The 27,121-nt window shown below is 36.5% G+C and overlaps 2 protein-coding genes across 4 annotated transcripts; one reads left to right on the top strand and one right to left on the bottom strand.

Annotated features, from left to right (window-relative positions):
• On the top strand, positions 1-4,109 carry LOC124637262 (ovarian-specific serine/threonine-protein kinase Lok). The gene is made up of 9 exons (XM_047173592.1): positions 1-287; positions 792-921; positions 1,577-1,713; positions 1,796-1,923; positions 2,011-2,136; positions 2,210-2,413; positions 2,490-2,701; positions 2,803-3,004; positions 3,093-4,109. The coding sequence occupies exons 1-9, from the start codon at positions 104-106 to the stop codon at positions 3,363-3,365; spliced, it is 1,596 nt and encodes a 531-aa protein (XP_047029548.1). The 5' UTR covers positions 1-103; the 3' UTR covers positions 3,366-4,109.
• Positions 4,096-26,744, bottom strand: LOC124637263 (protein spinster). Of its 3 annotated transcripts, XM_047173596.1 has the most exons (10): positions 26,229-26,744; positions 11,059-11,255; positions 10,625-10,776; positions 9,998-10,198; positions 9,583-9,714; positions 7,368-7,629; positions 6,296-6,394; positions 5,779-5,968; positions 5,556-5,586; positions 4,096-5,408 (listed from the first exon to the last, which is right to left on the bottom strand). In XM_047173596.1, the coding sequence occupies exons 1-9, from the start codon at positions 26,431-26,433 to the stop codon at positions 5,567-5,569; spliced, it is 1,458 nt and encodes a 485-aa protein (XP_047029552.1). In that variant the 5' UTR covers positions 26,434-26,744; the 3' UTR covers positions 4,096-5,408; positions 5,556-5,566. The 3 variants fall into 3 exon arrangements, with proteins under 3 accessions (XP_047029552.1, XP_047029549.1, XP_047029550.1); XM_047173593.1 differs by lacking the exons at positions 5,556-5,586; positions 7,368-7,629 and adding an exon at positions 8,792-9,053 and having other exon boundaries at positions 26,229-26,742; XM_047173594.1 differs by lacking the exon at positions 5,556-5,586 and having other exon boundaries at positions 26,229-26,742.
• Positions 26,745-27,121: the final 377 nt, after the last annotated feature.

Raw genomic sequence — 27,121 nt, 5'->3', positions numbered from 1 at the left:
ATTAGATAAAACTTCCTCTCAGCTTGACCGGGCGCTGAAATTAAAGAAACAAAACTTTTGTGAAACTTTTCTATGTAAAATTAGAATACATATAGTAGCAACAATGGGGGATGATCTGCTTCCAGACAGTGCAAACACTCAGACGCAAACTCAAAATTCCCAAATCGACTGGAGTCAGCATAATACTCCATCTTTCATTCCTACGATTTGGGGAAGACTATATTCTACAAAAGTTTCTATTACTGGGAAACACTGCTGGAAGAGCGCCCAATACCCTGAATATTTTGGTAAGATTATGTATTTTGTATTAATCATATAGTAAATCATCTCAATTCTACCGTTTCAACCATTTTCTAAACTTACCTTCAACATGCTATTTTTTATCTTTCTCTCTAGACTTCTGGAGCTACCTTGTTGGAAATCACAGAAACTTCAACAAGCAAATTTTTCAAACATGGTTTTCCACTTTTATATTTTCGAACCGAAAGTTATACAAAAAGTTCATGCACTCCATATTGAAAGGCATTCATTATAAACTTCTGAATTCTGTTGCCTGCAGTTTTATATACTAACATTTTATTTGTTTCTCTTTCAATGTTTTCGAAATACCTACATTTTCTAAAATTTTACTATTTATCTTATTTGATGTATAATGATCCTTACAATTGATATATTCATTCTTGACACCATACCAGCTCCTCAGATCCACCAATCTCCCATGATCCAGTAAAAAGCTGTGATCACTTTTCCAGAGGCACTTCAAGAATCTTAGTGTACAATATTTTTCACAGATCTCATACAACCTGAATTTACTTTGGGAAGGGCCCTGACCTGTACCTTTCCCATGAGAAAGGAAATAATAAAAGAAAATATCATTAGAAATGTCAGCAAGAATCATTTTACCATTACAAGGGACATGTCGTAAGTTTATGATACATTTGTGTTTTGAAAAACAAACTCTTAAGCCTGGTTCCCACGGTGTGTGTGATTCTGCGGATCCTCACGCACCACAGCCGACGCGCACGGACGGCAATGCACACGGACAGGGTTCTTCCCATGGTGCGTGTCGGTCTGTGCAGATCTTTTAAAACTTCATTTCAAAATGCAAAGTGAAAGAGAACGTGTCGTCGCTGCAGCAGCGGCTGTGATATTAATTAACAAGTACCAAATTATGCGATCTACAAGTAGTAAAAGTAAAAAGAAACCACGGTGCTGGTGGATATCAGCATACAACAAAAGTCGTTTAACGACTTAATATGTCTATATACACTTACATTAACATTTGAATTAGATATATTATATCTAATTTTATTTATTTTGTGTTTTGTCACACATGGCAGTGGGATCACGGTAGAAAATTAACGAATGACATAAAATCCCTGTCCGCACCTTTGAAGTTACCGACTTGCGACGGATACCGGCGCACCGCTGCAGACGTTGCAAACGACCACGCACGAGGCCATTCCCACGGTGCGTCGTGCCTGGTCGGCGTCCATCGGCGTGCGTCCGTGAAAACACGCACCGTGGGAAGCCGGTGTTAAAAGTAAAGTTTATAATGAATATGTTCAAATTTTAGGGAGCCGCTTTGTCCTTCTATTATTACTGATTTATCATACAATGGCACTTTTGTCAATGGGGAATTGATTGGCAAAGGAAAGCGCCGAGTATTAGATGACAAAGATGAGATATCAATCACTCATCCTGTTGTAAAAAGTGAGTAAAGTTAACCTAATTTCAAAATACTATATTTTTTTTGTTTTACTTTTTATTTTATTTTTTTTGTTTTCGTTTTCAGTTTTCATTTTTAAAGATTTGCTGAAGAATGAGCAAGACCAAGTTCCTAAAGAAATATCAAAGAAATATTATATCTCAAGGACATTGGGTCAGGGTGCCTGTGGCATTGTAAAACTGATTTATGACAAAGTATTATCTGTTCTTTTTATTTTTTTTCATATTTTTCTAGATTTTTTCTTCTTAGAATATTATAATACAACATTATGTGATTTCCAGGTTACTTGTTCAAAATATGCTATGAAAATAATTAAAAAGAGCAGACTGACTAATGGACATGTAAACCATTTGAATGATCCAGAGAAAATTATGAATGAGATCAATATCATGAAGGCTGTTAGACATGTAAGGATAAATTAAAAAGCTACAAAACAAGTTAAACAACTACTATTTCACTAAAATTGTTCATAATTTTCAGCCTTGTATAATCGCTACTGAAGAAGTTTTTGACTCCCGTGATGCTGTCTTCATTGTCCTGGAACTGATGCAAGGAGGCGAACTGTTTGACAGGATTACTAAGCAGGGACATTTGTCTGAACAATTCACCAAGTTCCTATTCAGACAAATGGTGTTAGCCGTCAAGTATCTCCACTCTCAAGGCATTACTCACAGAGATCTGAAGGTATTTATTTATTGTGCTCTTCTGTCTATCTATTCTCAATGTAAGAGAAAATTTAACTTTTGGTGCCCAATTCCAGCCTGAGAATGTACTACTTGAGAGTCAAGACGATGACACCTTGGTCAAAATAACTGACTTTGGCCTTAGTAAGTTTGTTGGAGAAGACAGTTTCATGAAGACTATGTGTGGAACGCCATTGTACTTAGCTCCTGAGGTGCTCAGGGCAAACGGACAGAGGAGCTATGGCCCTGAGGTAGATGTGTGGAGTCTGGGAGTGATCTTCTTTGTATGGTAAGATTTTTCAATGAAATTGGCTGGTGTAATTTTAAATTGTATTGTATGAAGTTTCCATTAAGAAGTGATGATTGTATTATCCAAATAAACGTTTACAGTTTGGTTGGATACCTGCCATTTTCGGCGGATTACAAAGACATGACTCTCAAAGATCAAATTTTGAGTGGAAGGTACAAGTTCTCGCAGTCACACTGGCGCGGTGTCAGCCTACAGGCCAAGCTCCTGATGAAGAGAATGCTCACAGTGCAAGTTGAAAGGAGGATCACTCTCAATCAAATCCTGAACCACTGCTGGATGCAGGTGACCTACCTTGTTTTGCTATAACTTTTAAGGTCACAAGTAACATGCTTACTAACAGGTATAACTATCTTGTGTTTTTTATTAACAGGACCATGATGTCATCATCCGAGTAGAAAAAATACTCTCACAAAAAGGAATAATGACAGGCATGACTCAATTAACTGTTTCTTCCTCTTGTGAGGATGACGAGAATGGCAACGCTGACACTGTGACGGTCATAAGGTTGGTAGCAACTGGAAAACGAGCATTGAGCGATGACTACAGCTCATGTGAACCAATTCCTAAGAAATTGAGAGTTGGACTCTCTTCTGACAAACATGACGAAACTACCTCAACAAATAGTTACAACTCAGATGACTAGATTTGTGACAAATCTTTTATTATTTGTTTACTGGTTCTAATAATTATTTTGTCATATTTTACACACAATTATGAAAAATATTGTGACTACATTCCAATGATGGAAGTACAAATAATTAGTGACGGGTATTTCTTCCTTTTAAATACCATTCTATTTTGAATAATTGTTATTGTAATGATTAATTATTTCTATAATTTTGTTCAGCAAGGACATGTGATATTTTTAATGTTTCTCAATTTTAATTAGTACTGTTTTGTTAAGAGTTACTTAATATTTTTATGTTTAGTGTGAATTGAGCGCACTGAAAATATTTGACACAAACAATTATAAGATGTGTCATTACGCTAGATGCGAGACATTTTGTTTTTTAATTATAATGAATCTAATCTCAGGTCAAGTTTATTTTAATGTATGCATGTTAACTAATTGCAGTGTCAACTAGTTTTTGTAAGTGCCATATAATGCCAGGTGCAAATAATTCGTGTTTTATAAGCAACATAATTTTATACTTAGTTAACAAGTCTGCAAATGGTTGACTTGTTGTTTGAACAAATCGGATTCTAATGATTACAAACAAGCTGATTTTAATACGTATGAATAATTATTTTAATAAGACTATTGGTAAGCTTTCGAATTGTCCGCCTTTGATACCACCGGCTTAGTTTTACATCATGTTAAGTCTTGTTGATTATTGAAATGATAATTGGTTTTATTGTCAATAAAACGAAAGTTATCGAAAATAAATTATATTTTTATTTCAATTCCATGAGATGCTATGTACACATATATGTACAAACAAGATATTGTAATTATTATATTATTTGAAAGAAATTTCGAAAATTAAATTTATTCAGTCTTCTACTATATTCAATACAGTTTAACTTTGTCTTTCTACAAAGAAATGCTTGAAACAATAATAAACATTACTACCTTAATTAAATATTACACATAAATCGCTCCATTATTTAACTAACACAAAACAATAACTTATTTCAATATCTTATAAACAGTTGAGAAACGTCAATCCTTCATGATTTGTAGCTAATTAGGAGAGAATCAAACATCTGTACGGTAATTCATGAGCCTGACAAAGTGCCACAACTCTTCAACAAAATAAAAAAACGTCGTTTTATAATTATGCACTTCCGTACAGGCCTCTAAAAGTGTTAAATTGACACACAATAGACTATGCCTAGTAAAGACTTCCATGACAGTTTTATAACAAACCGTATATTATGTGCAATAAATTGTTCGACAACTATTCAAAATTACATCGAATGTACTACATACATAGGAACTTCAAACGACAATTATTGTTAAACTGCATGAATATTTCCATTCTAGAACACTGTGTAAACAAAATAATAAATTAATACACAAAATTTTCGCATCATTAATTAATTATCTTTAACAATGAAATAAATACGTCAATTTTTTAACAACATGCTTGAGGAATTAATCCCAACATGAATTATTGTTACGGTTATAAGTGATTCTGTAATATATACTTTACAATTTTATTTATATTGATACAAGATATCTAAGAACGCATTGCATTAATTTTTATTTTAACAGGCACATGGCTTCTTAATCAAATAAGTAACAATAGCTACTGTGATGCCTAGTTTCTAACTACTTACAATCACACATTCGTTTTCCCACTATTACATAACCAACCCACGTTTTAGCAATATGCCTTACTCAGTCTTATTTAATAAGTGTTATAAAAATTAAATTACTATAATTATTTTAACTCCTCTTTAAGCATATCGAGCGATTCGAAAATGACTTAGGAATTAAATATATTTTTTTAATAGAACAAGGTTTTAAGTTTAGCAATAGGTATTTTCAGTAAGGACGAGGAATTACAATTATTATAGTTATTTAACTGTAACAACTTTCTCTTTTCCAAGTGTCCTTTCACAGTGCTCTCACTAATAGAGGTAATTGTATCCAACTTGAACGTTCGTGGCGTTTATTCACCTCCACCGACACCGTCTTGGGCTGGAATGTGTGATGGCTCCGTTGATTGCGCCTCTGCTTCTGTTAAAGGAATTTCGAATTATTATCATGTTTAATGTGCTCTGAAATGTTGGTAGTTTGTTCCCCACATTGTCACCAAAGCTACAGTGATGCAGATGCACAGTGCACAGCAAGCAAGCTCCATTCTTATTGAGCTGGGGGACTCACCTACCACGATACTACATTACTTTTGTAGAAACTGAAACAATGTGAACAGTTTCGGTGATAGTTTGTAGATAAAAGCGATCTATAGCAAAAAGCTAATCAACCGTCCGACCAAGACAAAATGTTTTTTAAATCTATTATGCTAATACTTTTTACTGTGAGTAAAACAAGATATCTTCTTGATTAGTTCACAAGACAAACATAAAGGAACATGTATGTAACTCACCAGCAATAGCTCGTTCGACTCTTAACTTGTCTCTGACAATGTATATTGCTGTTAGCAGGAAGAAAATGCCTCCAATGACTTCCACGAAACACGTCACGAACAGCGCATATTGTAAAGACTTGAACTGTACAATTTGGCTTGGCACATCAGTATGTACAGGTGATAAGGATATTTTCAAACTTTCTGATATCTATAACAAGAAGAAAACACTAAATTAACAAATACAAAAGACTTTTTGTAAGTGTTTTACTATGATGATGATTATTTACGACGATGGTGCTGCCAGATCCTAAACGTATGATCCATGTTGTTGGATCATAGGTTTGCGAGAGAAGGCTGGTCAACCATTACACTGTTGATACGAGATTTCACCTGCGACTTCTACAACCGAGGGTATTGTTCGGATCGGAGTATACCATCGCCATGCCAGGGTACCTTGCTGGCTCCGTGCTAAATTCATCTAAACTGTGTAAATAAACTAACTTTCATATTTATAATAATTAGTAGCAGAACTTACCACTCCAACTATGTAAGGGCTTCCAGCGTCTCCAAACATATGTGATATTAAGATTTGGAAAGCTTCAGCTGTAGACCGTCTTGGCGGAATCACCACATACTGCAATAAAATGATTATGTTAGCAAATTATTTTTCTAAAATTTTGTAAGAATGACAACACAACACAGCATTCATTTCTCACAAACTACGAATAACTAAATTGCATGCAGCTAAATACAAACCCCCATAAAAAAATGTTGTTGTCAGTTTCTGTGTTTTGGAATATCTTTATTAAAATACTTTTATGTTTAATAGCTGGAAGTCATAACTACTAATACTTGAAAACAATGAAAGTAATTAAGCATATCAATTTAAATAAGCGCCATCTGTACTGTTTCTTTGTAACTGGTTGTCTCAGTACAAATGATGAACACTAAAATACTAGGCACTAAAAGCTAACACCAACAGATGGCGCTGTTACACATACACACATTGAAATCGGTCCACCGACTTGTATGATCTAAAAATATTCCAATGAGACCACAAGTTTCGGTTGATCACAACTTGGCAATGGTGAGCCGTCAATATGTGCTAATGAGTGACTGATTCAATATTTTTCAAGCATCATAATGTACAAAGCAATAAATAAATAAGTTAACGATGCAAACACAAACCATGCTTTTTTCGCACGCATGCACTATTGGTTTTCATAACCTATCTATCTGTCGATTTGAATTCCTATCTCCAGGAATCACTAGAGATACGAATTTGTCAATATTTACCTGTGGCGACCGTACCTAATACTCTTTTTGTTGTTTTGCTTACTAGAGATAGGATTTTGACGTTACTTCTTTGGGACCAATGTCAAAATTAAACCTTTAGCAAGCAAATCGACAGATGGATTGGTTATTGAAATCCACCGTTAAACCATAAGAATCCAATAACCTGATAGGTAAAAAAGACTACTAGCACAACACAAATAATAAAAACCACCTCAATAGGCGACCCCTGAACGCGATCAGTTTTGTAGGCTGTACCTAAACAACAAAACTGAGAGCGATCCAGAGGCTACCCTGCGGTCGTAGTCTCTTACCAGCAACATATCGGCTATAATTGACCAGTTGAGATTCAAAGCGACTTCGCCAATAAACATAAGGACGAAGGGCGCGTAGAAGTAGCCGTCAGTGAGGAGGATCGCGAGGGTCATGGCGGGCGCGGAGACGAGCAGGCCGAGCCCGCAGATGACGGGGTGCGCGCGCGGCCAGCGCTTGAGCAGCGCCGCGCCCAGCCACGCGCCCAGCGGCACGCCCAGCAGCCCCGCGACCATCGTGATCACGCCGAACGTTAGCGACACCCTTCGTGCAAAGTCGGACCGGTCAGCATGCACCTCGTACAGCGAGCATCACCGCGCACAGAGCCACCGACTTGCGTGTTCATCACAGCGGACAAAGGAACACGGGAATTGTTACGTCAAGAGACCATCCCTCAGATTAGTCCCAATTTCATAGCTTGTTGCTTGCATGATTTAACGCATCCACATAGTATTTTTTTTTTTTGTTGGAAACTACAGTGTAACATCATCCTCCGAGCCTTCTCCCAAGGCTCGGAGGATGAATTTAAAAAGATTATTTATTTTTTTAAATATTTTCCCCTGTCCGGTAAAACTGAACTGCAATCTTTGTACCCATAGCTCCTACTGTGTCCGACTGAACAACTCATTCGGTGGCTCTATACTTGCATGTTTGCTAATGACATTTCTATTAAGTTTGACGGTTGACTCACGCGCTCATTTTGGAAGTACTCAACTGGTTTAATATAGCTCTCTATTATCGTGAATTCATCTGGGATTTTGGACTAATCAAAAGACTAAGTTCATTCGAAATCTGCACATGGTCGTAGCCGAGAAACATTAATGAAAGTCTAGATATTTGGATATTTGTCAATTTCATCTAGCATATCAATATCATGCTAAATATATTGCAAATATATATTTATAAATGATTTATGAAAATTTGGAATTCCATACAATAATCCTGAGATAATGTATGGTCACAAGACTAACCATTCATGCATTTTAATTTGAATAAAAGAAAAATAAATAAATGAGTGTAAACAAGTTTTGAAAAAAACAAATTAAGTACACGTAATTGCCATGATGGAAGCTTGCTTGATTACATAATTATGTATTATCAAAGCGGCATTCTCTACAATTAGCATTATGATGAAATGATTGTATCGTAAATTCCCACACAACATGATAAATATCGTTACAAATAGAATGAAGTGTTGCGAAACCGCGTCATCTCATTGGAATATTTTCTCCAGAATCAGTACGAGCCGGTGATCGATTTCTGCTTTAAATAGCTTGCATGTGCTGTCGAGCATGCAAGCCGGGTCCCAGCAACGTGTCCGCCTCTGCGTCATCTTGACACGAGAATAAATACATAGTACTGCAATTCGGAAATGACTCGTGCGAGACACTTTGCGGGGAGCCCACAATAAACAGAAAGCGCTCACCAGAATGATGTCGGCGACAATCGACCAGGTAAGGTTGAGGGTGGTCATGCCGACGAATATGAGAAAGTAGCTGGTGCCGACGTGGTAGCCGACGGTGATGAGCGCCAAGTAGACGAGCGGCGCGGAGGCGAGCAGCGCGAACCCGCAGATGAGCGGGTCGCAGTCGGGCAGGCGGCCGCGCAGGCGCTGCGCCAGCCACGAGCCCAGCGGCACACCCAGCGCGCCCGCCGCCATGCCCACCAGCCCGAACTTGTACGACACGCTGCCGCCACAAGCCGCCCACACGTTACACATACCGAACACTCTCAAGCCTAGCCCTAGTCTTACGTCTGTCGAGACGACATGACAAAGGATTTTGAAGGAGTTAGTGTCTCCGTAATGATGGTAAGTCAGGATATCATTGAAACGAATTTTATCGTCAATGTAAAGGATTACAATTTATTTCCTACTTATTAGTACGAAAAAATTTTGAGTGCCCTTTGGCAAAAAATTTAATCCTCTGCCACACCGCTCCAATGCGAATAGGTCATACATAATCGAAGTAGTCGTTTGGTTTATGTACATTTTACGAACACATAAAGCAATGACCAATCCGAAGATATCATTATGCCTAAGAATTAGTTGCGGGAATCCAATACAGCGATGAACAATCGAATGCTCTGCAATGGTTAGTTATTTCATCTCCTAATATTTTTTCATGTTGATGGTTAAAATGCAATTTTCGTTTAGAACCAAATATTTTAGATTTCGGAATTTATGGGTATTTTGACCTGGCATTTGTTGAGACTCACCTGCCTAGAGTAACATCGACATCAGGTTGCATGCTCAGGCCCAGGAATATGAACTGAGGTCCCCACCACGCGAGGGCGCCTGTCACAAACGCTACACATGTAAACGCGAGCGTCGACAGCATGAATGAAGGACTGAAACACAATACACCCTGATTTTAGGAAGATCGAAAATTTTGGACCATGCAGTAGTGAAATTTTGAGAAGGATGCCAAGTGAATTGGCATTTAATTTGAAAGCCATTTCATCACTAGGAACTGAACTGGTTAAGTTAAACTTTTAAAAACGTGTGTTAATATTGTCTTTCAAAATTACACCGACTTCCTTTTTATTCTCAATGAGACCAGCTTAATTAATAGGATTAAGTCGTTAATTCAATGAACAATCTTTCTTAGTTCCGTTCAATTTAAATACTCACTTCTTAACAAGTGCTTTGATATCCTGGCTGTAAGTGGTTGGTTTCATCTGACTGTCCTCAGCCTGCCCCCGGGCAGGGTCCTGGAGTACCGCAAGAATCAATACGACGGCCGCAGCGCCGAGGAAGGGGGTGATACGAAGACCCCATCGCCAGTCATGAGCTGCTGCCCCCGCTAAAGACCCCACTATATAACCAAGACCACTGAAATAGGGAAAAATGTCTTGGTATTATTAGCATTTTTGAGTTAAGTCAACATGGGTTTTTCCTGCCATAGAGGAAAATACATTCTATGCTTGATATGAACGGGCGACGAGTGGTTTATTTTACGTTATGTAAATTTCAATTACGATATTTACATAACCACCAGAATATTTCCTTTTCGGTTCTCAAATCACGTGACCTTACCAGGATAATCTATTCTCATATTATAAAGAGGAAAAAAAAATGTTTGTTTCAATAAATATTCAAAAACGACTGGACGGATTTAAAAAAATGTTTGAACACTCTTTCCGACTAACATAGGCTATTATTTTGTCCCGGTACGGGCAGTAGTTCTTACGGGACACGGGTGAAACCGGGGGAAAACGGCTAGATTTATATAAAGAAAGTGCATTGTAAGTTTGTTACCTGCCAACGGGTATGGCGAAGTAGAAGAAAGCCAACATCTTAGAGCGTACATTTCCCACGAAGAGATCGCTAATGATTGTCGGTGCGATTGTTGAGTATGAGGCCTCGCCAATACCCACCAACCCACGAAATGCAGTGAACAAAACGAAGTTCTATAATAAATAAATAATTTTAGATTAATAAGAGAAACCTTGTTGATGAAATACTAGAACAGTAACCTGTTAATCATAGGCTCAAGTTTTCTGACAACGAAAAGGTCAGTTTTTTCTGACAACTTTGTACCTATTTAGGTTTTAAATTGAACGTGAAAAGTAAACAGAATTGTCTTTTGTTGGTAAACTTGAGCCTTGTCTAATTTGTGCAATAGCAGCATGACATAGCTTAACATCTTAAGAGTTTCGTCAAGATTATTATCAATAAACAACCACACTTACGTGTACGAAAGATCCCATTAGGGTGGTCAGACTCCATAGCCCCACTCCAAACGCCATGATATACCGCCGCGAGTACCTATCTCCGAGGTACCCGAATATTGGCGCGAACACCATGTACGCCACCACGAACACAGTCTGAAGGAACCCGGCTTTGTCATTGCCTATATTGAACTCGTCTTCGACATCATTCAGCACACCTAAAAATAGACGAAGAACATCATTAGTCAGATATTCGTTGTTATTGTTTATGTTCTTTTTAATTATAGCATGTTTTGTTTAGTCGCGCCTCCAAAAGGGGGCGTGATTTCCGCGTACCAGACTCAGTCACGTGCATTGAACAGAAGTCTTGCATAACGAGACCATAGAGTCATGAATAATATAATTCTGCCTCCTTAACTCCTGGGTTCTACAGGTTTGCGGTTACTGACAATTTGTATTACCTAAGTACGATTAATTATATATTTATGCATTAGGTATGTAGTTTAAAGCTACAAATTAACAAAGAGCTATGTTGGCAATAATATCGTGAGCACGTGGTAATCTATTGTGATAACACTGCGCTGTTGATTGTAGAAGAATGTTTGAGTCACAGCTTCACAGGTGTTTCCTGAACAATTTCTAGTTGAATATTTTAAGGGAATAACATAAACAGCCAACAATATTACGTGCAGTTTGAAACTAATGTTAGATATTCGACAAGAAATGTGCTTGTGTAGAATTGAAGCCAACAGTTTTTTAGCGGCCTTGTAAAGGTGAGTGGCCTCACATTCGACAGTTACAAAGTATGCAGGATCATAAATTGTGGTAAAGCGATGCTCAACTGAGAGATAACTGACGCAAGTCTAGTGTGGACGTGACAAATCTGAGAAAGATACGTAGTTTTGCCGGCCAACTGGCCAATATTTATATAGAACTCGACAGGAAGGTGTGGTTTGCACGCAAAATACTCTTGGCACTGGCCGATAGTACTAAATAAACAGACTAACATGAGGGATCTCCGGTTCAAGTGATACGATAAGTAAACAGAAGACCTGCCTATCTATCACCACGTCTGCGTCCACACAATACCCGTTTGGGTAATCGATTAAATTAACATGGAGCACCCAGTTGATTCAATTATCATAAAATACGTCGAGTCACGCGTAAGACTGACGTGCAGCTAATATGTAAAATGTATACCTACTAAATTACTTCTGAATTGGTTTAAATTATGTAATTGAATTCTCATTACTTATTTCCATTATATACTATTTTCCAAGTATTTTTCCTATTCAATTTTTCTTATTGTGTACTTAAGGAAAGTACATGTAAAATTGTTTAAAGTGGATGCATAAAATCTTCTAATGAAAACATAATGAAAACCATATAATGTTCTGAAAGCACATGTTTGCCTTTTGTAAACACACATGCAATCTAATATTGTCATAGACTTTTTTTCATAAATCCATAAAATATTAAAAGCACAGTCTCCTGTTATAAAACCCGTATCGTTTTGACACCTCTATAAATCATTTCTTTTATTACAGTGTCCCTATTATTTGCCCCGTCGTTGTTTGCTGAAGCCCCCAGCTTTTATTCGGTCCACGTTTGAGTGCTTTTATTTTATTTTTCAATACGTATAATAATATTTTTTGTAGTACGGAGTGAATGTAACGGTGTAACACTTTACGTAGGTAAAGGTGGAACCATATCAAGGTTAATAAAATGTTATACGTCAGCCGTACACGTACGTAAGTAAACCAACAAGTAACAATGTGTTTTCTTCAATGAGATTGGTTAAAATAAAATTCTTTCTATTTTTTTTAAGGCCTTGAAATATGCCATACTCATTTCAGCATATAGACAGACGTTACGGATATTCAGAAGCCAAAAAGTCTGAAAAACAGTCTTAAGAAGGGGTGTCAAGTTGCCTGGGTTGTGGAGATAGGTTAGACTGGAAGCCGATCCCAACTATCCTTGAGAAAGGCTAGGCATCTGCCGATGAAATAATACTTATTTCTAATTTTGTACCTTAATGGAAAACTCTAAAACAACATGCCTATTTCCAAGTAACATTAAAGACTAGCTTGTTTCCCTCTTCGTCAAGGAAAATAATATGTATTAAAAAAAAAAAACTATTTAATTGGATGGTGATCCCATGGTGGGCTGATCTGACGTCATCCTAGACTGGAGTGGCGTGATGTTAATTTAATAGTAAAGTTAAGGTCATCATGACGCTCATTCACAGCAATTTCAGTCGCACAAATTACATGTGCAAAGGCTAATTATTGTGAACTTTAACTCTGAAGACATACCTACTATTTTTGCATAAGGATATCTAAACATACCTAGCTCACATATCTAACCAATAAAGGTGTCTAATAATATTTTTACTAAATTAATTGTAGACATAAATATCCCGATGTCTGTGATTTAATCCTAGATTAGACTAAGCATTGACTTGAGCCTTCGTTTAATTTGCGGCTATTGTTAATTGGCATTGGGCTTTTGCTACGTCACTTATTACAATATTAAATACTCTGTGAATAAATCTACTTTTATTATTTAAATCATTAACAAGATTATTGTCTTTAAAGAAAATAATAATAGCCTCGTTTTTTTCGTAATAAACAGGTTTTAGACTTCGATCTTTATAAAAAACTGTAGTCATTGGTGCGAGTTTTATGTTGACGTGTTTCTCACAAGCTATGCTCATAACGCCAATAGAGTCATGAATAAATTCATATGCACACGATAGATGTACGGTGCACTTGAATTGATTCTGATTAATTTATTGTTTGTAGGTATATCCTCGTTTAAAAAATGATATCGCCCGCACATAACCAATGAATACGACTTACTAACGCCGGACAAATAAATATTCATTTAAAAAATTGATGGTTGCAGTGCAGTGCCATACTAATGTCAGTCGGACATATTTATGAATGTCAAAAAAACAACGGACCAAATTTGACTTTAAAATTGGGGATCAGGATCGTACCTATATACGAGCATACCTAAAAGATGACTTAAACGTTAGATTGAATGCCTCATCAAAGTATTGCGGCTCGTTTAACCCTGTAGGGTCAACATGTTAAAGGGGAAAGGTGACACCAGGTAATTTGGTAATGAAAACAAAAAAATGCAATTCTTTGGTGGTCATTGATCGTCAAGTATTTAATTTCCAACTTTAATTTGGTCCTGCTTTAAATTATGTACCTACACTTATTATGTGAAAAGTTCACAGCAATAATAAAAAATCCAATGTCAAGTGCTAAAATACCCATATGGAAGGATCATTCATCAATCATCTACAGTAATATTCACCAGTGCCATGCAATCCGTAGATAACGTTGAGCCTCCTAGTAACCTATAAACGAAGTTGGTTTACTTAGTCAATTAATTCTGAAGATCCCACGCCGCAGTAGGGCTTTTGAAATGCCGAAACAAACTTTGTAAGAAATGCTTCTGTCTGTAGTTACAGCGTTTTTTTATCAAATCGGTGTTTTTGTTTATAAGAATGCCTTCATCATCAAGATTAGTGCGGTGACCTTCATAGTGGGCGTCGAGTCGGGCAGCGTGGCGAGTCGCGCGATCATACGGATACGCTACGTCATCCTCGGTGTGCGACCGGCGCGCATGGTGGCAGCACAAGCGCCCGAGCACGCCCGCCGAACGCACCGGCTTCGTACATCACGCCACTACAACCACCAATCAGAAATGAGAGATTCGTGGCGCGAAGCGAACCATTGCACGGCGAGCTACTCGTGACGATGACGACGACACACGGGTGTTTTCTCGGTCATGACATTATGACGAAATTCACGTTTATTTTTACACCCCCTAAATCACTGTTACTGATCTACGTAGAAAACAGTTATCTAACCATTTTAAAATTAACCTCAGCTACGGGATTCAAATCAAAGCAAAAATATGTTCAACTTTAAATAAGAAATCCATTTGCATCCAAATAATACATCCCTCCCCTAACATGTAATAAAATGTTTCACGACAGCGTTGTTATTGCAAATGGGAGACTTGCTGAGATTGAATGCCGGTTTTCATTTCCGTCGAATAGACATTCGATTACTGGAGGTGACAGATCACCCTTGGGGTTTAATAAAATTTCGATCACCGCAAATAGGACCCCAATCTCTCATAAGCAAAGAAAATATTCTGCGACTTATTTTGCTAGCCCTACAATTCCGATCTCAATACATATTTTAAATTGTAGAGTCAGCGATGTATTGTAAAGAAGGAGCCGTGATTCAGTCAGCGTTGATCTGTCGTAGTCGGAGGGCCATTTTAGAGCTACGTGATTACTGAAATAAAAATATGTAATGGGCTTTTGGAATAACTTGGTAATAAAACCTGTTGAAGCGAGGTGTTGTTAGAATTAATTAAAAAGCGTTCTTGGGAAGGCCCGCAAATAATAAATTCTTGCGACTTTTTTCGATGACAAGAAACATCCCATTGGCATTGTACTGAGCATCCCTCTTAGCGCCAGGTAGAAGTATTTGGTATTTATAGTTAGTAACACTTTCAGTGCCAGAGCGTCTGCCAAGTGTGTAAATGGAGTACCGTCATGCCTAGCGACAAGTGTGTCAATACTAATTTTATTACGTAATGCTGTTACTTATCAGTGAACAGTTATTCGCTTTTTAAACTAGGTTCTACGGTTCTATGTTACAATGGTCTGACTTATCGATAAGCATCGAGAATTAATTTAAAAAAAAAACTCATAAACAGCTAAGAAGAAGTCAGAACGAATGGGTTTTCTTTTCTAATATAACAAAATTCCGCATTGCTACTGCAGTGGTTATGTAATTTGGAAAAATCTCAATGGCGGTGACTCAACGAGAGTTCATACATTACTCGCAAATCTTGCAATGGTACCTACTGTTCAGATTGGGGAATCGATCCAGCTAACGAGCAGAATACTTACCGCATTATAATGCGGTATCTGTAATTAATGATATTGAGCTAATATCTTTTTAATTACTACTACGCTTCATTTTGACAATTAACGGACATTATTTTCTTTATTTGAAAATTCTAATGACATACACGTCCTAAAATATTCAGCAAGATACATCCTGGAGGAAAGATTATGTTTTAGGACCCCTAAAAATGTATCCAATAAAAGCTACATCAAACAAGTGCTAGACATCAAGCATCATCATACAACTAATTACATTATACATAATGAAAACGCTGTAATTGTGAAATTTCAGTGAACAAATTAGGTTAAGGCCTCTCTGACAATAATGTATTGTATTCAGTATTTCTACAGCCGTCTACTTAGTATTGATTGCAAGCACTTCTACAAAATTTCCAGTTACATACATACCTACAATATGCACTAACTTGTACGTATTGTACCTACTTATATGCATATGTTATTGTGCAACGTGGCGCAGCAAGTGCATTGTCAATACCGGGAACCAGAGGTAACCTAACCTGAAGTATCCGCTTACAAAGAACGTAGGTGCATCGAAAATTATTTATGAATCAACAAGCGATAACAATATTGCCACCCGAATTTTAATTTTGAACACCATGATTGTATAACTAGGGTTTTTTTACCCGCTCCATAAAATTAGCCTACTCATCTACTCAATCAACACTCGTACATGACACTAAAAATTACGAAAACTGCTTTCTAGTTGGTTATGACTTCAATTAAGGTTAAACGCGGTTTTAACCAGCTGCACCATGCTCCAGGGTAATTAATAATAGTATACTACAGCTGACTAATAACAATACCCCGGTCGAGACAGAATACTAATATGAAATATTGTTAGAACAATAAATGTCAACCACCTGGTGCCCAGAGCAATCTTGTACACAAGTTCAATAACATAAACAAGGCACATATCAGTCTCAATAAAATGCTTGGTAAATATCTAAATATAACTACAATTTTATTGTGTGTATTATTTATAGGTCTATAAACTCTGTGCTTCCGGACATTAATCTTCAACTAGATAGCAGTAATGAATCAATTAAATTAAAACCGAAAAGGTTATTACATATTATGCAGAAGCGTACAGGGGGAGTGTTTATACACAGTCCTAAAACATTTGCAAAACGGTAGGGCTGCACAAATGGGCGCGATTCAAGTGGTTAAAATAAAGATTGCCACGTATGCTAGGCGTCGTTTTTTTCAAGGAGGGTGAACCTCGCACCCTATTTGCTAAAGGGCGATTACGTCGACACAACAACGATGTTCCCACACTATGTTACTAAAGAGAAATGGCCCTTTACTTTCTCTGTATTACCAGATACTAGCATTGCATTAGCGTGGTTACAAACATATGTAGTTTATAAACTGTGAGATATTTCCGAGAAGTATGAATTGAAATAGAAGAATTTCCATGTGTTATTCATATGATAAAAACAAAGCCTCAGTGTGTGAAATGATGAGGTAGGTCATAAGCATAATATTGACAGAAAGCGAAAACACTAGCACTGATAACTTTCATTTGCACACGTGCGTCTGGTAAACACTAGACAACTGCTGGTCTCACAAAGGCTGTTGATTTTTAAATCTCATTTACGTATCCTAGAAACAACACAAAACAAGTAAACAGATAAGCTTACCATTTGAAAGCTAAAACAGAAATGAAGTACCTAACAAAAGTTTGTGGCCCGTATGAATCTCAACTAACACTAAAATGCTGAACAAAAAAGGAAGATCGGAAATTGTTCTATTTACTGCAGACAAGTGGATAGAAAAACACCAGCCTTGGACGTTTTTATCAATGTTATTACGTACCGAAGGAATTCAAAACAACTATAATTGTCATGCCAAAATTAAACTTGAAGCTGTTTTGATTGCATAAATGTATATTGAAGGTGAAGAAGATTTTGACCCTAGACAAGGGAAAAGAATATTATCACCAGCCTTTTTATCGTCCTACTCCTGGGCACAGGCTCCTCTCAACCTGACAAGAAATCACGTCATGTCGTGGGTATAATTTCCGGAAATCAAACGTTCGTTTGAAATCATTGCAGTAACAGCAAAAGCAAAAAGGGTAAAACTAAAAATTCTTAGAGGAACAGACACAGAGAGAATATTGCATAATTTCCACGGCATCTCAGTGTACATATCTATTCTTTAAAAATATGTTTTGCAAGCAACAGTGTGACATGGGCGCAGAGCCAGACTGTTTTACTTTCATCCCGAGTCCCGATTGGATTGACTGGTTTCGATTTAGATAATTGCTGGCCGCTACCCCGCACAAGTGATCATATCGCTTGCGAGCAAATCAAACAACTGCCAATTATCGGTAGTACCCGTATCTATGGTAAACAAACATTGATCCACTTGACAGCGACCGTCTTCGCTGGATAAGCTCGAAATGTTGCAATCCAAGCGGCAAAATAGATACGTACATCATTTTTATCTTTAACACCGATTTAGCAGACTTTACTCTGGCTGGACTATGTACTCTCTCTATCTAAGAATTTTATTACTTTTGTTTACTTGAGTCTTGGGTCACGTCACGTATTGATATTTTGCCTACAAAGCAAAATAATATACCTCGTTAAATTCAATTCACTTATTCCGTTTTTGTTTGCCTTATGTGAAATATAATAAACATAAAACTTTCCTTGAGTATTGACTGAATGATCCCATACAGATCATTCACACCCAAACTCGATCAAAACCATAAAGTTATACAATTCTAATGAATATTAATAAATTCTAATGATCACATTAAACTTGATCCCAGAATGAAACTGGTTATGTTTATTGTGATGCATTAAATATTGATAAACTATTTATAAATGACATGGACCTTTTATCATGTTATCTTAAATGTGGAAAGTTTTAATCTTTTGACTGAAACGATAGACTTTTATCAGACAACCCTAAAGCAAGGTCAGGTCAGGCAGGTCTAGTCTACATTGTCGTGTGATAGATAATCCGTTTCTATTCTATTCATTACAAAAGTACCTACTAACTTTTCCGAAGACATGTGAATGTATCCCTTTTTGTAGTTGAACAGGCATAAATATTATCGTGATCTGTTGGTTTACTATCTCTAAAGTCGGAACTAATTGGGCCCAAGTGGAGTCTCGATGGGCTGGAGGGGCACTTGAACCATGGGCCGGTGCACAAGCTGTATCTACGTTATTATGCACAGCTGCATCGCATCAAATCAAAGCATCTACTGTTGAGAGATGCACTGGACTTCCAGCGTGAGAGATCAATTGCTGTATATAATATCAGCTTATTGTCCGCAACACATCATTTCAATAGAAAGGTCTACATTATATTGAATAGTGTACAAACACGTGCGTGTTCTCGATAAACAAGATAATTTAAGATGAAAACGTGCATATTCTGATACTTTTCCTAAACTAGTAGTGGGCAGAGCTATTTCATCATCCCACAACACAGATAAGATTGATAAACATCGTTATCAGAAACTTGCCTTAGTCAAATGTTGCAATAGCATAAGGTGCTTTATTATAAAGCAGACATTTAAGGTAGTCACTAGAAGAACAAATATTTCAAAGCAAACCAAAGCTATTTTCTGCTTTTTTGTCCACTGTGTTCGTTTAGCCGGAAATCTTCTTTGATCTCCAACCACATGATACAGACACAACTCGTTTTGATGGTTAGACATCACAACAACATTATCCCATAAAAGTTTTTCTAAGTCGTTTTTTCCCCACAAGAATGCCACAAAGTAAAAGAATATTTCCTCTCCTATTCAATTCTCTCAAGTTTATAAGACAATCCGTTTAAACGACGCAAAGGTGTCCAGGCTTTTACGATTTCTTGTAACCCTTGGCTCTGCATTTCAGCCTTTGAAGAATTTGCTCTACCCGAAGCAATTTACGATTTACATCTAAAGCCACTATAAAACGTTGCCATCAGGTGCTGTGGCATACATACGATATATGTACAATGTACATCAGCCGGCTATAATCTAGCAGAATAAAATTTTCAATTAACAGGTACGCGTGTCATTCGACAAGCATCATATAAGTCATAGAATATTGTGGCACGCACAAAAAGTGGCGTCAGTAAAAGATACCACATTTTTAACCCCTCACTGGGCGCGGTGCGCAGTAAAACCAATAACTTCCTAAGCTTTTACATATTTAATTTATTAAACGATGTGCACACACCCGGATCCCATAACAGACGCGATGAAATAGGGTCCAGAGAAACCCTTACATTTTTTTATGATCCTGATGGGGATTCCGTTTTTTTTATGAAGTAAATGACACAGTGTTGCATTATTATTAAACAGTATGATTAATAAAATTTATTTCTTTTTTTTAAACCTGTGGAAAATAAACCGTGAAATAAATAAATTCAAATATGAAATTATCCTAATAAATATGGTTAAATTAAATCGCAGTAATAATTTCCATACCATTGATACTATGACTGTTAGTACGAATGCCACATATCTTAATGATGCGCATGATTACAAATGAATGAGTCAACATGCGGTAAAAAACAGGTGGATAGACAAACAATGCGTAGCGCAATTCTTATCTTCGTTGTGAATGGTCACGAGATTAGGAAAACAAAACGCTGCATGATTAATAAATGACATTACTAAGATAACAGTTATCTTAATTGCCTATTTAGGGACCTATTGATTAGTTTCCAAATATTTGTCCATATTTGTATATGTCAATATAACCCACAATGCAATGCATGGGTTGGCATTGTTACTTAAAAAGTATACTAATTACATACTCTATGGTTACCTACAGATGAAACCGCACTAATTATTACATTATTTGAAGTAAATAAAATTGACACTGGTCTCCCCTACTGAAATACAGAACAGATATAATTAAAGATGTCCAAAACAAATTGGGCTCGATGATTGCTTAGATTTTAATCAAGATAATAATATTTGTAACATGTTACTGTGGTGGTAGATTGTGAATTGCCCTCCGGGGAAATCAGCCCTCTGCACCCTCCAGTAATCGCGTCAATGACGAAATATTCTTTGGCTTGCGGTTATTGACGTAAGCAAAAAACTAGGTACCGAATGTTTTCTCTATATTACTACACAATTTTTTAGGGTTCTGTTGCATAAAAAAGGAAAAATTTACACCTGTGAGATCTTTCCCAGTCTATTTAATTAAGGGATATCACGCGTCCTCCATTACCTTACTACATTTAATATTTATCCGAACAAATTCCCAACCAATCCACAAACATTTAAGTATAATGCCTGTTCCATATTTAAATGGCTACATTGTATTCGGTAAAGAATGAGAACCCACGCACGTGAGTAGACACTGGAGATTAGTTCTCCGATTACGTGACTTCGACACACCCTGGGCGTCCACCATTCATTCATAGAATTTATTGACGTCTAATACACACTATTATCAAATTGTTTAACATAGAAAGGCGTATACATTACGGAAATATAAAAGTGGTACCGACGACGACAGCGACTTTAAAAAACCCTTAGAAACGCGATTAACCTTATCTGACCATGTTTCGAGTGGCGATAACCATTCGAAGCGCGCATCTATTACTTACGAAACACGTTGTATTCCTTGACAAAAATGTTATTGACAGAACAACTCTAACCTGTCCAGACTACGTCACATTAAAAGGCTCTTACTGCCCACGTATACAATCGTTCTTGGTGGGCTTTTAAAGGTCCTGGCCGCTTTTGAAACTTAAAAAGTCGTTGACATCAATCCTGGCTTACCTCGAAATGTAAATGTTACATAACATAAGCAGGGTTTTGAATATATTTCGTAACAGGATTCCTCATGGAATTTTAAGTAGCGACCTAGCGAGCGACAAGAAAATGCATCCAAGATAAAAAGGATTATTCATTAATCTATTTTAGAACATGCCTTGGACGCGGACGCAGGAAGACGACATGAAAACATCAACCGCACAAAATGTTTTGATGTAACAAAGACAAAGATGTGTCAAGCTGTGTACTTTCTCTGTGATTTTTAAATTGTTATAAGTAAATATTTTGATTTATAGCGGTATCATAGACAGGTATAAGACTTCAAACAGTACCAGTTAGGGTAAAACAGTGTAAATGGAAGGAATCCAAATGAAATCAAAAAGGATGACAATGACTAAAAGGAAGTGGGCTTTCTTCTTTGAACACTTATTATTTCAAATGAATAATTACAGATATAGACGTGGGCCCACCTGCTTGAATATGCTGGAGTGGACACTTCACCAATAGAATTAAGATAAGAGGTAATGATATTGGTATGCTCTCTGTATAGACTTATTCTTAGTAAACATTCATATGAGTTGTTTTATATTTATCCAAAAAACTTATCGGACTTCCAGGTAGTACAAAAATATTATCGAAACCTGTTTAAAAACATGACAATACTTAAATTATTCTCTTGTTAGTTAACTATAAGATCTACCATGGAATATTTTTAGCTGGGAGTTTTGGCATTCGTAAAGATAAGATAAAAATAGTTTATGGTTAAACAAAGCCCTTGAAAAATACCAATGACGAACCATTTTACATCATCAGTTAGAGATGTAAGCGAGAGGTTAATGAAAAGTATAAAGAGGTGACTAATATTAGAGCGGCTATTTCATCTCCATGAATCATCCGATTTTCGACCTCCTAGATTCGCGTAAATAAAATCAATTATGATTAGATTATGACATTATTTTGAATATACATACCAAAAATGTAATTAATAATCAATTATTTGAATGACAAACGTAGGTATCTAGAACAGCCAACATTATTGTTTACCTGTATTTACCCAAGTACCTAATTAAATTATGACCATATTTATAAATTAGAAATCCAATGCGTAAATAGTGGTCGCGTGCCCGTCTCCAGTTCCCCACTATATTAACGTGTAACAAGGACGTTAGAAAAAACGTTGAAATCGACATAAAAACGAAACAGATACCTACGAAGAATTAAAGTAAAGAAAAAGTTTGAAAAAGTTTATTAGTAATCTCTCTCTAGCAATTTATATTTCGTTTTTTAATTACGGGTTCCGTACGCAAAAGGTGAAACGGCTGTATCACTGGCTGTCTGGCATCAGACTGTACCTCATAAACCATGATAGATAGTTTGCATTTTTTCGCTGCTATAAACAAATACTGAAAACCTAACTTAAAATTATTTAAGGGGGCGCCCTGCCCATGCAACAAAAGTGATTTTTGGGCGTTTTATAAATACGGGTGAGTACGGAACCCTGTTTGCGTGATTCCGACTCGCACTTCACCGCTTTAATTCTGATTTTCGAAAGTCAGTTTTGCTGGTAAAAGTTTTGACAGTGCAGTCACAATATAAATACGCATTTTGTGGTGCAGTCCACTTCGTAATAATTTTATAAATAGGTACATAAGTTTATATGTCGCGAGCTATTATGCTTATCCCAGATGATTTCGTTTGTAATCTTAGCAAGACGATTAAAAACATTACATGATTAATAAACATCTATGTGTTATATTTATTACAGTTAATAAAGATGATTTAAGCCATATCCGCTTGTCAAAGATATGGATGCAACTCGCTGACATGCATATTTAATGCTAATGGGGCCTGAGCTGCAGTCTAAGTCAGCGGTTCCCAAATGGGGTTCCGCGGAACCCTGAGGTTCCGTGACAGGCCCTCAGGGGTTCCGTGGAAAATTCAAGATTTCCATATGGTAAATCGTTTCACTTTTAACAATATTAAATTATTATTTATTTTCAATTAAATTGTTTAAATATTGGATTCCAAAATTCCATTTAGGCACCATGTAGGTGGCCACGGCAGCAGATAATTTAATTCAGTTTTTTACAAATTGTAGATTAACTTAATACCTCCCGGTCTTTGGAAATCGGCAAAGTAGGTAAAAAATCACCACATTTTTTGGGCTTATTTCATCGCCAGGATTATACGTTTTCATACATTTGTTAGGACGTGAAATGACACGGCATACGAGTATTTTCAGTGTCTATTTTTACCATGAATCAAAGGTTAAAAATTATTTCCTATTTTTGCACCTCCATGAATCCGAAAATTTCGCGCTCGCTTCGCGCTCGCAACGCTCGCGACTCCATGTTACGTGTGATGCTTTTATGTTCGTTTAATTGGTATCCAACACCGAAAAAATTTTGCGCTCTTCCGTCGAGGTTTCCTTTGATGTTTATTTTTTATCCCTCTGATTCAAAAAAAGCAATGGCGCTTTCTTCGCTAGCTGCTTCTTACTCATTTGCATATGCTTTTTTGTGTGAATATTGTACTTTTTGAGACCTTATTAATTTACAGTGGTTTTGTTTATTTTGTGTAGGTAATTAAACTAAAAAAAAAATCGCGCTCGCTTCGCTCGCCGTACCGGCTACCTCTGAATGTCTTTCAATGCTAGCGGGTGCTTGGAACTTCTTCTTTTAGTAAAAAAAAAATCGCGCTCGCTCGCCTCGCACCTGTACAAACCCAATCTATTTCTTTTTGCGTTTACTTTGTCTGTCTTCAAACTGAAAACTATTCACATAATACACAAAGTCAAGGGCGGCTAAATTGTTTTCTGGCCCGTGTGGCAGATAGCCATGCTACGCCTGAGTATACTGAATATGCCTCTAACCATATAACCATTTGGTGCGCTACCATACGCTACGAGCCGTACCTAAGTGTATTTACTTATTTAGTTTACTGCTAAGGTTCCGCCGAAAAATGGTGAAACGAAAAGGGTTCCGAAGCCAAAAGAATTCGGGAACCGCTGGTCTAAGTTATTATACAAACAGCATGTTATCAAAGTGCTTACTCCAGCTATTCTAAACACATTGTATAACTATCAATAAGAAATAGACATAACATAATGCGGACATTGATTGCAAGAAATAATAATAATATGGACATTGTTAGTATGTAGAATGTGTAAATCTTATATATAAAAATGAATTGCTGTTCGTGAGTCTGACTAAAACTCGAGAACGGCTGGACCGATTTGGCTTTTTTTAGTTTTAAAATGTTTGTAGAGGCCCAGGGAAGGTTTAAACGATACGAAGTTCGCGGGTTCAGCTAGTCACAAATAAATGAATTGTTTGATTTGGTTTTAAGTTCATGTCTAAAAATCTTATTTTACTTACTTTTACCTGCATCTTGGTTTCAAGTTAATTTAAAAGAATTTCATTTGCATAACTTAAAAAAATGGCTACTTTTGCATTGTTTTAGCCTGACTGGTGTTCCCTTCTGCTATGTTGTAAGGAAATCCCTATGCAAAGTTTCAAGTTATATTATAGCTTAAGTTTATAAATCAGTTAGTTTCTCTTCTAAAATGAGTAACTGCAGAAGCTACTGAATTATTTGTTGTTAAAATATTTGAACTTAAACCAGGTCAAGATCATTACCTAGCTTAAATATTTAATTGAATTTAGTATTGTTCTTGTGTCTCTTAGACAGCAGTTTGTTGTAGACACCGGCTGATTAAATCATTTGTTTTAAAATAAAATCAAATGTTTTTATTAATAGTGCCTATTTTTCCACAATACCATTGTAGCTAATTCGCAGATAAGCCAATGTCATTTGATAAAACCTTTATAGATTATGCAACTAAAAGGCACTTATTTTTTTGCAGATAAGATTTCCAGCTTATCTTTTGTTACTAAAATATAATTTGGCAACCAAACATTTCTAGCACAAAGAGTTTGTATTACAAAGTTAGAGTCTATGAACTTATTTAATTTAATATTCAAAAAGTGTTATTTGAGGTATCACATATTCACAAGGCAATTCTTAATTTCCCAGTTATAAGCACAGTGAACTATCAGACCAAATACTTTAAGATTCCACTAGAATTTGTATTGCTTTAACTGTTTCTCTTATCAACAACAACTACTATGTTATTAATTAACAATAACACACTTCTGCTAGAACTAAAAACCAAAAAATGTTGATAAAATTGTTTTATAAGCATCCACTAAGAATTTTCAGACAGCTTATGAAATTCATAGATAAATAAAACAAATGCAAAACCCATAGGGTTCTAATAGGATGTGTCAATTGGAAAGTTAACTAAGGCTGTGAGTCGGTAAATAAAAAAGCTGAAAGCCGGCACTAATCTTCCAGTGCTTAGCCGTTGTAGTCTATTCTGGCAAAAGTTACATAAAACAAGTAGGTTAACTATTGCAAGCTTGCATCGTGATTAGCATAGCTTTCTTGAAATTTATAGAAACTAGGTGGTTAAGCATTTGAACTTACCAGCAAGGGTGAATCTGTCCATATAGTTGATAAGATTGACGAAACACAATATTCCGACAGTCATGTATTCGGCGAACGATACTTCACTTAGATTTTCTCTTCTCCTGGTCTGCTTCTCTTGCAATAGTGCAGTGGCTGATTCATTATCACTGTTTATAACAAGCTGCTGATTCGAAGTGTTCGGGGTTATGCCACTTTGGTCCATGTTGCCTACGCTACTGTAACACTAGCGAAGATTTCCTGTAAGGTATGAGCTAGCTATGTAACAAACTATCACTTTCTTGGACTCCAAATTTTCTATCGCCAAAGTAATTGGTTAAATAAACACATTAATTTAAACTGTAATACTGTTACTAATTAGAATAAACTGAATATAATATTAATATATAAAAATACTGTAGAAGAAAATATTTTATTAAAGGAACTCAAATCATGATTTCACGTTACGAACACCCGTGATGACAACTCAACGTTCGTGACGTGAATATTTTTGAGTTGACCATTCGCCGCGAGTCGACCTACCGACCGAACGAACCTATGTATGACCGAACGAAGCTGGCTGGACGTGACGTTTTGAATCGACCCATAGACAACCAAAAATATTTGTTACAGGAACCGAAACTATTAATGATGTTAGGCCCTTTTCACATGCACACGGTCACGCAAGGCATGGCTGTCGTGCTATCTGGGGCCCGATTCTCCTAATTTTACTTAAGCGGCATTCGATTCACATTCGACTACGATCCAATCACGACTCGATTACGATTGAAGCGTATGTGGCATTCCGCTATTTTTTCTTTGAAATAAACGTTTTTATCCTTTTCTGTCATTCAATAATGAATCATTTTGTCTGCAAATGATTTACGATTGCAATATGATTGTAGAACAAACTA

This window comes from Helicoverpa zea, chromosome 16 (genome assembly GCF_022581195.2).
Source record: "Helicoverpa zea isolate HzStark_Cry1AcR chromosome 16, ilHelZeax1.1, whole genome shotgun sequence".
Lineage (NCBI taxonomy): Eukaryota > Metazoa > Arthropoda > Insecta > Lepidoptera > Noctuidae > Helicoverpa > Helicoverpa zea.
The sequence above is the reverse complement of the archived record's forward strand: the minus strand, read 5'-3'. Positions and strand labels throughout refer to the sequence as shown.

Coding starts and splice junctions, on each gene's coding strand:
- LOC124637262 (XM_047173592.1), top strand. CDS start 104: ATGGGGGATGATCTGCTTCCAGACAGTGCAAACACTCAGACGCAAACT. Junction 922..1,576: donor ACCATTACAAGGGACATGTC/GTAAGTTTATGA, acceptor TTCAAATTTTAG/GGAGCCGCTTTGTCCTTCTA. Junction 1,714..1,795: donor CACTCATCCTGTTGTAAAAA/GTGAGTAAAGTT, acceptor TTTCGTTTTCAG/TTTTCATTTTTAAAGATTTG.
- LOC124637263 (XM_047173593.1), bottom strand. CDS start 26,433: ATGGACCAAAGTGGCATAACCCCGAACACTTCGAATCAGCAGCTTGTT. Junction 10,199..10,624: donor TTCGCCATACCCGTTGGCAG/GTAACAAACTTA, acceptor TCCCTATTTCAG/TGGTCTTGGTTATATAGTGG. Junction 9,715..9,997: donor ATCAAAGCACTTGTTAAGAA/GTGAGTATTTAA, acceptor ATTGTGTTTCAG/TCCTTCATTCATGCTGTCGA.